The 14180-nt window shown below is 39.9% G+C and overlaps 1 protein-coding gene across 2 annotated transcripts in view; it reads right to left on the bottom strand.

Annotated features, from left to right (window-relative positions):
• Positions 1 to 14180, bottom strand: part of PPP2R5C (protein phosphatase 2 regulatory subunit B'gamma) — a 76585-nt gene that overhangs the window by 39638 nt on the left and 22767 nt on the right. The window contains exon 1 of one of the 2 annotated variants that reach the window (XM_021403496.1): positions 9428 to 9648. The exons of the other annotated variant lie outside the window; for it this stretch is intronic. Coding sequence (XP_021259171.1) covers positions 9428 to 9521 — 94 coding nt within the window. The 5' untranslated portion in view covers positions 9522 to 9648. Of the gene's footprint in view, positions 1 to 9427; positions 9649 to 14180 lie in introns of those variants that run through there. 2 annotated transcript variants of the gene reach the window in all.

Below are 14180 nucleotides of genomic sequence, written 5' to 3'. Positions count from 1 at the left end.
AGAAAAATGACAGCGAGTAAAATCAAATAGACAGTGGAAGGGAAAAAGAAAAAAAAGTCCTTGTCTTAACAAGGGAAGAGGGAAACCAAAGAGATAAAGAGCTCTCAGAGCTTTTGGGCACACAGTTAGTATGACAGTAACACCCGTTTTAAACACAAAGCACTTAACAGTAAGGTAAGGGAAAATCCTGTTTCCTTGCTCTTATGTGTGCTTCACAGATGCAACTAACCTTATGTCCACCTTCCGTACTGTAATAGCCTGAATTTTTGTGGAAACAAACTTACTATGAAACATCGTCAATTGCATTTGATTTTATTAAAGATAGTTTTATATATAAGAACTCTCTCTGAGAAAATGAAAAGCTACTGCCAAGGACACTTGGTGAAACCAGATTTAAGTTACATTAATATAATACAATGTACAACCAACCACCAAAATATAAAATATCTAGGCTACTTCCTAAGCAGCCTACCAGCCTGGTTCTTCTCACTGTTCCACTTGCTAAACCCTGGATTACTGCTTGTTTTCTATTAGGCACTTCTGAATGATAAAATATATAAATTTAATGATGGGATTCAGAATGAATACTAACAGATAAAAAAAAGATTTCATTGAAGAATGCTGGGTCACATGTTGGCTTAGAAAGAGATAACATAATAGATAAGAAAGCATGACCATGGTTTGTTTTTCTATATGGCCAAACTGAAGTGTTCTACATTCTAAAGCAATGTAACTTCATGCAAGAAGTTTAGTAAGTTGCAATATAAACACAGCTGCATCTATCTGCCAGTTTGTCTTAAGCTGACATTTATTTTGAAATTAAACAAACACGCCCATAACTTTCTTGGTAAAAAGTCTAAATGAGTTTTCCAAATTCTCCATTATTTTCAAAATTAGAAATAGGATGTGGCATCTTTTTGAAGTCTTTTTGAAAAGTCTATCCATAGGAAGGGCTATAACAGTGAAGGTAACTGAACCTGCATGCAAACAGAGGTTCTAAACAACCTTTCAACAGACACTAAGTCCCACTGAGCGTACCCCTGAAAAATCCTACAATTCAATTCAGAACGGTTTTTTTGCTATTGGTATAAGGAACACTTCTGTAGCTCCATACGCCTGTGAAATTTAGGAACCTGGTGTGATGCAGCTCAGGTAAAAGAAACAGTCAAGTGTGACAGCAGCACTGTTTTGGAAAGTAACCTCAGGACTAACTAGGTCAGTAACTTGCTTAGCAGCCACTCCTTGCCATGTCAACAGCCAACGACAATTACTTCAAATACTAACATCAATCACTAGCAGATCTCTGCTGGGAACTAAAATTCATGTTTTAGCAAAGGAAGTTTTGACTCATGCAAGAGAAAGCCAATTATGTCCATTTCAAAATGAAATACATGGTTTCAGCATTACCATGTGTTAAGACAGATATTAAAGACATAATACATCTGCACATTTTGTTACAAATGGGTGCTGAAGAATTTTCCATTTAACTAAATTCAAAACAATCACTACTACACAAAACATCATCATTTCCTCACATACACTGACAAACATATTTATTCCAAAAAGATGCCTTCAGTCTCATGTTTACTCTGACTGAAAGGTCAGCAAGACCTTAATTTCCTACTGGGACAAGAACAAAACCAAAATTTTTATATCATGCACATAAATAACAGTCCTTAACACTCATTCCCCCCTCCCCCCCCCAAAGAAAACCCAACAAAACAAAAAAACACCCTGTGCATCACATTTTGGAATTTAAGATACTTTCTGTATAAGACTGCATGTTAATAGAAGAAAATCATCTGGGAAGAGGTTGGAAGGAACATTCTTGTCTAAAGGCTAATTACAGTTCCTTTGGAGTACATCTTTGAGAGAAAACCTATTACACTCAAAGAGCAGATAACACACTTTCCTTAATCTGTTTATGGAAGTTCAAGCTCTGATCATCTCATCAATTTTCATTCCAAAACATAGAAACTTTTGGAACAGCACTGACATTTACATGCTTTCACTTTAAATAGAAAAGCAATAAAAGAATTTGGTTCTAAAAACTGCGTGAAAATGCACATCTGTTGGCTTGAATTTAAAAATACAGTTAAAGAATTCCCATAAAACTATTCAAAATAGAAAGCATTTCCAAGTAGACTGCTACAGTCAACTAAACAAAGTAAAAAATGAGTAGTTTTTTTAGCGAGTTAGACCTTTTAGGTTTCATCATTCATCTTTAACTTACAAAGAAAATATTTACTTTATAAAATTCAGACACCTATCAGTAACAAGAGCAATTATGAAAACTGAAGCACTGAAGCCTGACAAAACTGTCACTTCCACCTCTACTTATAACGGTTCGGAGTCAGCCCCCACCCCTAATTTTAACTGCATTTAAAAAAAAGAAAACTTAATTGGCAAACAGCAGAAATGGTGTCGCACAAGCTGTATGCACAGAGGCAGATGTGGCTTTGAAACACCACACATTCAGAACATTGTTTAACTCAGCTGTGTGGCCTTTAACACCAGCACGTGGGCAGACACCAAGCACAGACAACACTATACTTGCACTGGTATAGGTTGTGTAGGTCAGGCATGAAGGTTCAAATGCAAAAGTCACTGCCACGAGAGGAACATCTCGTCTGTACAGGTTTAAGTACTCCTGTATGTGAAATATTGCTGGTGCCCACTAGATCCACATGGCTTCAAATACTGCTTCAGTAACTTGCAGTATTTACAGGAACTTAGCTGACTCACCAGAAGTTAAAATTCATTATTAAAAGCTTTGAACAGAAATAGGGACAAGCATTTTTTTCAGAAATGATCACACTGAATTTTCATCTTAAAGGGAAAATCACCAAACAGACAAATTTTGATGCCTGAATTAAAAAAATGAGGACAGTATGCACTTACACTGATATAATTATGCTTCCTTTGAAGGGAGTACAAATTACACCATGACTCAATAAATGCAACAAAAATTTCAGATGACTCTTCCTTCCATTTGATGGAATTTTTTTGTACAACAGAAAGTCCTCTCCAAAGACTTTTTTTTTTTATATACAGTTGTACCCTGAGAGGCTTTATATGCAGCTTGAACATTTAAACATTCTCACTGTTTCCAGCAGCTTAAACTTATACATACACACTTCATACGTGAAGATTTAGTCAAAGACTAGAAAAGAAAATAAGTGCAGCAGGAGTGACAGAAATACAGAAGAGACAGACAAAGAGCAGCAACAAGATAAAATATATCCACAGAGGCAAAGTGAAGAGTTAATAAGCATGTCACCATGCTAAACCCAGCAGGAATGATAAATAACGAACCTCCTTAAGATCTGCTCTTGGTCAAGTATCAAAAATGTTTCCCATGAGTTCCTTCAGAAAACAGCAGTTTGAAAAACCACCACATCAGTCTATGTCTGCTATGCACTATGGCTATGTCTGGATGTCTTCCTAAAACCATTGCAAGAGGCAAAACACTGTCATTTATATGAAATATCAGTCCTTTGATAGTTACCTAATACTAAATGATGAAACTCATTGTATGCATTTCAATATCTTATAGATATGAGACCTATGTTTGTTAAGAACAGAACTACTGCTTGCTCCCTCTTTCAAATAAACACTTTCTGAAACAAATGGTAGGTGTGTTTCAGTGTGCCGCTGGTTACACGATGCTAGAGAGCAGAACTGGCCAAAAACACGCTATGAGGACACAGGAAACTTCTAGCGAGAAGGATGACTGTAACCTCCAGGAGTGAGGCTCAACACCAGAGTCTGGGTGGCTCAGTGAGAAGGAATGGCCATCAGCCCAAACAAGTAGCCCATGCTCAAACCTTGAGATTATCCAACTGTAGCTGGTTCCCTCAGCTGAGATCCAAACCTGAAAACATTTATGACCCATGAAAAGGACAGAAAATGCGTGCTGTCCATGGGAAGTCCCATTAACTGGCTTAGCAGGTGAGGAAAGAAAGATTCCTGTGCAAAAGGCCTTTGAATATTCTCACTAACTAAAAACATACCTGCAGTTTCAGAAGTAGTTGTCAATGTATATTTTAAATTCACTAAAACAATTACAATGGTTCATTTGTGTGATGGAAGCCTCTCTGTCAAAAACGATTAAGAGGTCTACTACTCTATGCACCTTTCTTCCCAAGAAGATTTTACTCTGACAATAAAGACTCACTGTACCCTAAATGTGTAATAAGTTTAAATATGTTGAAGGATTAAAGAAAATTAATATTTAAATATACATACTCAAACAGTTAAAGCTGACTGTGCACGTTTATGAACAGTTCTAGCTTACTCAAAAGATATTTTAGTTATCCATACTCTCTAAAAACACATACCTGTCACATAGCTTTTAGACTACCGCTGAGCAGCTAACAGAGCATTAAGAAACAAACAAAACAGTGGTTTTGTGTGCTATTTTTAATTGTACAAGTAGTTCCAGTTATCCTATCTTTAGCACTTTGCAAAAACAGTGAGAATCATAAAACATCTTAATAGTTTTCATGAAAGCAGCCCACAAAACTCAGAGTTACTACAGATGTGAAAGTACTGATAAGTACATTGGCATCAAACACATTAAGGAGTCTGCTTCAGTAACTAAAGGGAAAAAACAACCAGAAATATTGCTCTTTGAATTTGACAAAGTACATATTAAAAAACAATTTTAAAGTGACAGTAAGGCCAGTCATTTTTTGTCCTTCTTGCAACAAAGAATTAGTGTCATCACGTAATTTTCATCAGAAGTAGCCACTTCATTCCCATTCATCTAATTCCCACTCAAAGCACAGCAAAACACTGACTGAACTGCTCATGTTGCCTAGTCTAAAGTAGAGATTTCACAGTCCCTTCTGCAGTCGAGTTCTCAAGTTTAAATGCTTTCACTGTGAAAGATTTTTCTCTTTGTATTCAATTGCAATCTCTTGCGTTGCAACTTGCACTGGTCACCTCTCTTCAAGCACAGTGCATCCCTGAGAAGTGCCTGGCTCTGTTTCTCCATACCCTCCCCTCCTGTCAGCTGAAGAAAAGATCACCACTCAGCCCTTCCTTCCTCAGGCAGCAAACCCAGTTCACTCAGCCTCCTTTTTTACATTGTGAGATTAATGGCTGCTCCTCTTCATGCTGAATTTACCCTGCATTACTGCTGAAGTGTGAGCTTTGGCCTCTACGTCCATTTAATTCAATTACTAAATTGATTTTTTTTTTAGGCTCAGAAACAAATCCTGAGAAGTAAAAGCCCTCATGATATTTCAGGAAGTATTGTTAGACAGAAATATCTACAGGCCAATTATTTTTCAGGAAAAAGAAACACGATTTCTTTTTTTGATTGTTTAAATGAAAGCACTGAGCATATCACAGGTTCAAATGCATTATGTAGCTCACTTAGAAGTTGTTTCCACTCATCGTCAAAGGAACTTGATCTTTCATATTGAAATACTAAAACGCAAAGTAGAAACGCACCTTTCAATAACTAGAGTGCACTTGGTTGCCCTAAGGTGGTCCAAGCTTTGAGAAAGCACAACAAACAGGTGCTCCACACTCTGTTAATACCAAACAGAACCAGCAGTTTTCGTTGGGATTTTACAATAATGCAAACTCCCATCCAAATTCTCAGATATTTACATCAAAAGAATGTTACCACCTATTTTTTTGGTTATACATTGTATAAGAGCATTACATGAAGGTGGAATAAAACCACCTTCCATTATCCCTTGTTTCAGATTACAAGGAGTGCAAGTAAAGAACAGGCAAAGTTAATTACTGCACTTTTCACAAAATCTGAATGAAGTTAAATAAATTGGAGGCCATCAAAAATTCAAAGTATTTTGCTCCTCTGGAAGGCAGAGGCCAATAGATGACAGGATATCTGAAACAAGTGATGGCCTACAGGAAGCCTCAGTGCGAGCTGGCAGGATCAAGGCGTTCTCATCCTCCTTCCCACACAGCTTTCATCATGTCTTGCAAAATATCTTGAAAATCATTTTGAAAAAGCATGAACAGACAACATTACCAACTGCAGCAGTCAGCAACTAGGCCACTAAAGCAACTGCTACACTCCGCTAATAATTCTGCCAGTACGGATCAAAGCAGAGTTTCACCAATATTTTGTTCAAATATCTGCCCACATCTTGAGTTCATAAAAGCAGTGATACTGATAAAACAATATTATTTTTCTTACAGCAGTCAACAGTATTCCTAATGAAAAATATATGCCCCTCTCAAATGAATAAACATTTATGATCTGCCTACACAAAGAACCAAGATCGTTTATTTACTAAGTGCAATCTGTGCTACAACTACAGCTTTTCAGCAAGACTGCTCAACAGTAAATATGAACTGGTAACTCTGAAGTCTAGTGACAAATGTTAACTGTTCACCCTAATCCACACTGCTTTTACAGCTGCTTAAAGTACTGAGATGAAAGCCCAATTCCTTGCCCCAGGCCTCATCTCAATTACTTCGAACAAGGCTCTGAGTGCACTCCCATCACTCTAGGGGTTCAGCTGCCAGAAGGGCTCCATGAGGAGAAAGCAGCATCCTGAAAACACCATCCTGCTTTGCTCTCCTCTTGCATCTTCTTGGCTGTCCTTATGTCATCTCCATAGCTGGTTACCTGTCAAAACACACTAAGACATCCGACCACCAGTTGATTTGCCTACTCCATCTTTACTTGCTTCTCAATGCACACAAGTCTCTACCCAGGATCATGAAACACAGCAGTTATTCCAGATCCATGATGGCTGCTCAACATGAAATGATGGTTTTCTTAGAAGCTTTAGTTTGTTCCAAGATGAGGTAAGCTTGCAGCTCATCGTGATCACCAACAACGAGCAGTTCAGCTGACCATCATGTGCTATCTCTGTACTCTAGAATGATCAATACAGCAACTGGGATCTCCTGGAAAGCCTGCTGCAGGTGGAATGACCAAAGGGTTTACCACCCCAGTGGGCCAAACACCCTTCCTGAGCCAGTGCTTTCAGCATAAGCAAATAAGACAGCAAGGGCTGTAGGCCACGTGCGTTCACTCAGAGGCTGTACTCTCCTGGTGTCTGGTGTTTTCCACAACAGGTCCAAAGTCATATACTGCAGGCCTGATTTCCACATTGGTCTTCAGCAGCTGCCAGCAGTCTAACTGTGACAAAGGGCAGAGCCTCACAGTACCAAACCAGGAAAGAACAGATCTAGTGACAGCAATCAGGGTCAGCCAACAGTTCTGTGCTTGCTGAACAGGTCCACAGTGACTTCAAGCCAGGTAGTCAACATATCATGATCCAGAGATGAGGTACACAGCCAAAGATAAAGCTGCAACCTGGATGAGGCAATGACAAGGCCAAGGGCCTGAGCTTAATGAAAGCTCCGGAGTGAAGGACTAGGCCTGAACCTTATACTGCAAAGGGAAGTAATTCTACTAGGAAGTCAATTCCATACTGCAATAGGTGATGAAAAGGACATGTAAGAGCAGCATGGATTGGGGCAAACAGTAAATCTTTGTCATTAGGCTTCAGAGTTACCAGTTCATTTAATAATTAACTATATATAATACTGTCCTGTTAGGCTTCATTTGGGAGGCAAATCAGTATTGGATACATCAGAGCAGCTAGCAACATGAGGTACACAAAAGAATGAAGCAACTTCTGTGTGCACGCACAGAAGAGATGTATTCCCCTCCCTGCTGCCCATGATCTCCAAAGAAATTCCTCTGGGCTATAATACCAGACACTCATCTAATTTCCTGCCATCTGAAAAACGCAAAATTATCTCATAGTACTTTCTTAATTGCTTACAAGAAAGTTGACTCTTCACTCACTAATAAAACAAAACCAACAAAAAGCCACAAACATAACACAATCCTTAACCTCAACCTTACTAATGTGTTATCATGCATACAAAAAAATGTTGCATTTAGTAAGTTTCAGAAGCTTATTAAAATACATTTCCACAATTACGTATTTGATCCAAGCAACAAGAGGGATAATAGATTCACCAATGTGAACATTTTATCATACCAAGACAAAGGATTGTTAAGGCTCAGCATTATAATATTTCATAGTTCTGCTTCAAACCTTTTGTTTATTTCTGAAACAGACTTGCACCTTTAAAAGATGGGACTTCTACCCTTCCAAAAGGCAACATGTTATCATTAAAATAAGGTGATTTGTGCAGAAGGAAAAGCGTAGGCCTGGCTACAGTTCAGGCAGTCACAGTTATATTCCCTTGACAACAAGCAAAGCCCTTATTCTAACTCAAAGGAATTTTACCACATTTCCCCCCACTCACAGACCAAAATTAGAGTATTCTAGAATACATTCAGTCTCGCTTCAGACAGAGGACAAGGCTCTTTTACAGGTAAAGAGAAATCATGATTTTTCCATGTATGATGACAACTACTACTGCTTAGAGGGGCAGGCATCTGAACATTGTTTGTTTAAAAATTAAACTTGCAAAGCAAAACATTTTCAGCATATGGAATACTCAAAAAAATAATTATTTTCAGTATCAACAGCTAGCCTATGTCTGAGTAAGCTGAGAAGCAAAAGGTAATCATAAGCAGAATCAAATGTGTTTCTCGCAGATAAGTGCCATTGTTCAAGGTGTGCTGATCTCATCTAACAGACGTTCTTTTTTAACAAAAAGTTCTAAAACAAAACCAACTTGAGGAAGATGCTAAAAAATAAATGCTTTGATTGGTTAAGCAGCTTGTTTATAGCCACTTAAAAAATAGAAAGAAATCATAGCATCATAGCAGTACAAAATTTCACCATCTGCAAAAATAGAGAAGAGACAGTAGTATTATGCAGAAGCATCCTACCAAAATACACTTTCCCTAGGAACTACATAAAATGTACATTTGCAATGCAGTAATCTTATAAATCCAGGAGGACATATCCCGTGAAGCGATTTAACATTCAGCACCACGCAAGCCAACGGGCACATAAGTGCCCGCTTGCTAGGGCTGAGCTGCGTCTCTTCTAGGAAATGCCTTCTGAATGCATAAAGGAAATTTTCCTAATATGTCACATCTCTCCCCCTGCCCCCTAACAAGACCAATTCTTCCACACGCTGCAGTGCATTTGAAAGACATTCCAACCAAGCAATACACACACAGAAGCCCTGAAGCACACCCACCGTTTGTCCCTATTCTATAGGAACTGTATATGGATAACTTGGCTCTTCCCTCCCCCCCCCCCCCCCCGCTACCTTTCTAGGGTAGTGACTTCACATCCTTTGACATCAGCGCTTGCTGAAAGGGGGATGGGAGAGTTGCAGCAGAAAGCAGCAAAACCTGCTTTTAGCAGTGCGTGCGATGCCTGTGTGCATGCCCAGCCTCCGAGCGGAGCTCGGTGCCGGGTGCCCGGCCACAAAGGGCTCCCGCAGGAGCCGCACCGCCCCGGAGCCAGCCGGGGGGTCGCGATCCGCTGCGACTCACCTCTGATGTGCAAAAGGGCCACGGGCTGGAAGGGCCCGTTGGAATTGGCTGCGTCAACCACCATCCTGCTGCCGGCTCTGTTACATGTCAACATCTAGGCTCCGCCGGGCAAGGCAGCGTATTCCTTAAGGCAAGAAACCGGCCTCCATTTTAGTTTAAAAAAAGACAGAAACTGAAGCGCTCTGCAGCTGGAGGGAACTGGCTGCTGGGTGATGTCAGCGGGCTGGAGGAGCCCCATTGGCTGAGGGCCGCAACTTAAAATGACACCGGGCGAGCCGCGAATGGGAGGCGGCCGGGAGGCAGGCGGCGCGCCCCCCAGCGGCCGGGCTCAGGCAGCAAGGCCGGCGGGCCTGGGACAAGGGCTGCGCGGGGACCGGCGTCTCAGCCCGGCTATGGCCCGCTGCTCACGTTCACTAATGCCTGTTAAAGCAGCGCATGCGTTCGTTGCCTGCCGTATAGTAATAAAAAACCGAAGAAGTTCAATCTTTCTTTCAATAAGGCTGCCAAGAATTGCCACACAGGAGGCCAACTCAACACTGAGAGCACTGACTTCTACATCTTTACATTTCAAAAGCCATAGAAAGAGCAGCTGCCAGTGAGATGGATGTCTTGTTTTTGGCAGAGGTTTGTAAACAGCCCTCTGCATGCTCCCATTAAGTGCTTTAAGGATAGCTGCTGGCATGGGTTTGTCATGGACAAGGCCATATACATGGCATATGGGAACTGAAGAACATGCACTCCAAGCTCATTTGAGCGTTTCTTGCACAGAAACAAACCTACACTTAAGCTTAACTTGCTGGTTAAACTTGGACATGGCAAGTTCAATAGAATAGAAGTGTCACAGCACTAAGAACCAGGATATAGTCACAGGAAATTTTGCTGCACAAAGCCAGAAATACAAAAAAAGTAGCATCATTTTTAAACCTTTTACTTAAATTACTTCGGGTATTTGTAACAAGACTGTAAGCAACCTTCTCTTATTCACAGGAGATCTGAAGATGTGTTTTTATAGAGTTACTTGAAGGCCCATTTTGTCTCCTGGATACCATACAGCTGGGAGCTATGTTCAGAGACATAGACAATGCATTTGTACTATCTCCTAATCTGTGCTGTTCCCCAAACACTATTTGCACCAGCATGTCACCTTTTGGTATTCAAATTATTTGATCTACATGTTCCTATCTTATGATAGAGGAGTACATCCAAAAGAAAAGATGCTTTTCAGTTTTATAATTTGCTTAAGAATTTTAAGAAAAATCATCAGGCATATGTACAGCTGGCTGGAAAAACTGTGGTGAGCTACAATAATACACTGTTAAATATAAGTTAGAGCTACACTGAATATTATTGAATTGGATAAAGGGAAAAGACTAACTGGGATAGGTAAGAGAGGAATATTTACTCATGTGATACATGAAGGAATCAATTGGATTTACTGCTGGCTGGGTCTGATTTAAAGGAGTACCTCAGGGATGTTCAAGAAAGATGCAAAACCAATGTGAAAGCCTAAACGAAAACAGTCTAGAAACATTACCTACTAAAAATATGAAGTGGGTGTTTTTTGTGATGTGTTTTGTTTTTTTTTTTTAATAGGAGGGTGAGTGGGAGTGGGTGGCTGTTGTATGGAGGTTTTTTGCAGGGGGAGTAGGGGAGTAAAAATAACTAGACAGTATCCAAGTGCTTTAGAAAGTAATTATGAAGTTGGAGGGAATTAGTTTTCCTCCATTCACTACAGACAGTGAATTCCTCCTACATCAAGGAAGATTAAGTTAAATACTAAACAAAATCCTTTCACAATAAAAACAGTGAAGCAAACTAAGTCTGCAAACTTTTTCTCCAAATTAAAAATGGCCAAACATAATGAGTGATATAAGTATAGTTTTTCTTGCTTTTAAGCACCATTTGTGGAATACACAAACTTCTGATCCATTTTTAAGCCTCTTCTCTAAGATTGCAGAGATTCAGATCATACATTCTTCCAGTCTAGACAAAAACATAGTAGGTATAGCCTCAGAAATGTCAGTTTTTATATTCGTATATTCCTCGAGTATACCTTAGATTTGAAACTTTAGTCTTCTAAAACAAAGGCCACCACAGAGAGAGACTTGATACAAGACTAGATTTAAAACCAAAACCGAGACTGAACCCAACCAGAAAGTGCTCTGCAAGATCTTGACAGATGAAGGAGGAAAGAACAGCTCAGTGTTTCTGCAATATTTTCATATGGAGAATTTTATATGGAAATGAAACAGTATTTGCCTATCTAAAGTGAAATTAGACTGTTCTATAGTGATAAGTCTCAGTACGATGAAGGAAAAACTACGTTTAAAATTCCAGTTTATCTGGTAACCTCATCTTTGAAAGGCAGCTGCTGTCCTTCCTCCTCTCTACTTGCATCTTTGCTGTAATAGTCAACTCCTGCTTCTGTTTGACAGGACTTCCCTGCAAAGATTAAAGTAGGTATGAAGGTACACAACCACTGTACTGTAACAACAAAGCGAAGAAGGAATGTTACCTCAGTTACAGTGTTATTTTCTATTTCATTCATAAGCATGGCTTGAATAGCTAGTGATTCATTTGCAAAATTTCTGTAATGGTTTAAGTCAATCCCCCCTAAATTCTTCTAAAAGAGTAAATGATAAATGCGCAGCGCTGGCTATAGTACTGGTAGAGGACCAGATCACATTCAAGCAAGTTCTCTTGTGAAATACCTATTTTCTGGTCACGTTTTGTCCTCTGCAGGACTCTTCCATCTCAGGTCAAGTACTTAGTAAGTTATCATGCAACTTGCTCAGCCAGCCAGAATTCAGTATACTCATGGCATGTTTCCTGCAAAGCACTACTGGAGTTGGAAATCTTCAGTCTTTATAAAGCTTTTGCTTCGTTCATTAAATTTAGTATCTTCTCGCCAGTCACAGATTAAGAGGTACATCCTGCTAGGGAGGGTTGTACAGCTGCTCTTTCCTTCAGCCTTAAGACATTTGATTTGCCACCAAAAGAAAACTGAATTAGGAATTGATTTACTAATGAGAAGGGGAAGAATATTAGGGCAAATGGAATAGTACTAATGAATATCAATAAGAGGAAGAAGAGGTCATTTAAACAAATTTGTGAAGTCAATTTTGTTGCAACAGAATAAAAAAACATTAATTCTAAAAATGAGTAGCTGAAGTTAACAAGTAAATAGTGAATATGCACTGACAGTATAGCAAAACCACAGCTATCACAGGTTTCCTCTGAACCCTGCTCCTCACATTAAACTTCCTGACAAGAGGAATGACAGAAAATCCTATCAAGATCTCAGGATATATTTAAACATGTTACTTTTAGGATCTAGCACTATAGCTGGTGAATTCTCATTAGCCTTTCAGCATATCTGGCATTTCCTTCAAAACAAATGCTCCATTTGAGTTGTCAAGTAAACAACAACAAAAAAACCACACAAAACAAAACCAAACCACCAACAGCTCTCTTCCCAAACAACAAATTCACCTGGACAAAGCTTGCCTTTGCTTCGGTTCAGGACTTCACATTATTTCCAAGAATACACCTTAAATGGTTACCTCTCAACAAATGAGGAGTTGCAACTTCTGGACTGGGGAAGAGGATGCAGGTAAAGTGTTATTTAGGCTGAATTCGAAGGAAACTAAAGGCATAACTCCATGACTGACTACTGGAGCCACTATTCATCAGCGACCTAAGCCAGTCTCGTTGCAGACTGCTTTCAGTCATTTTCCTGCATTCCCATCTGCTTCCATGGTCTCTGAACAGAAGGAAACGAGTTGGGATGAGTCAGGTCATTTCCATTATCTGGTTCACCAGACAGCCATGCAGAAAAGGGATGGGGATAAACATGACTAGGTTTTATTGTAGGACCAATGTAATTTTTTTTTTTCCTCCATAGAATCACAGAGTCTCTTGAGTTGGAAGAGACCCTTGAGGGTAATCTAGTTCAACTCCCCTGCAGTGAGCAGGGACACTTACAGCTCCATCAAGTGCTCAGAGCCCCATCCAGCCTGACCTTGGGAGTCTCCAGGGATGTGGCTTCTACCACATCTCTGGGCAACCTGTGCCAGTGCCTCACAACTCTTACCGTAAAAAAAAAAAAAAAACTTTTTCCTTATATCCAGTCTAAGTCCCCCCTCTTTTATTTTGAAATAATTTCCCCTTGTCCTACCACAACAGACCCTGCTAAAGAGTCTGTCCCCTTCTTTCTTACAGCCCCCCTTTAGATACCGAAACACCACTTTCAGGTCTCCCAGGAGCCTTCTCTTCTCTGGGCTGAACAGCCTCAGCTCTCTCAGTCTGTCCTCATAGGGAAGGTGTTCCATCCCTTGGATCATTTTTGCGGCCCTCCTCTGGACGCGCTCTGAAAGGTCCATGTCTTTCCTTTACTGACGGCTCCACATCAGAACACAGTACTCCAGGTGAGGTCTAACCAGCACAGAGTAGAGGGAATTGCATCCAAGCAATTTTTTTTCCCTTTGGGCAAAATTTGTCACTCTCACAAATGACAATTCAATAGAAAAGGGTCTCCTCCCAGCCCTGAACACTAAGTTCAGAATGTTACTTGAGGACAACAACTGATTTAGGGGCAGAAAAGAGTACTATACAGTCTGGAAAAGAAGTTGCAGCAGTAGGAAGAATACTGGACTCCCTCATACAAGGTTCTAACTCAATTCCAAAGGACAGACAAGCAAAAAAATGTTCTTCAATCAAACAGAGGCAGTAAGCACTAAATATCCTGATAACA

This window comes from Numida meleagris, chromosome 6, assembly GCF_002078875.1.
Source record: "Numida meleagris isolate 19003 breed g44 Domestic line chromosome 6, NumMel1.0, whole genome shotgun sequence".
Classification (NCBI taxonomy): Eukaryota; Metazoa; Chordata; class Aves; order Galliformes; family Numididae; genus Numida; species Numida meleagris.
Note: the sequence above shows the minus strand (reverse complement) of the source record. Positions and strands in the feature narration are given on the sequence as shown.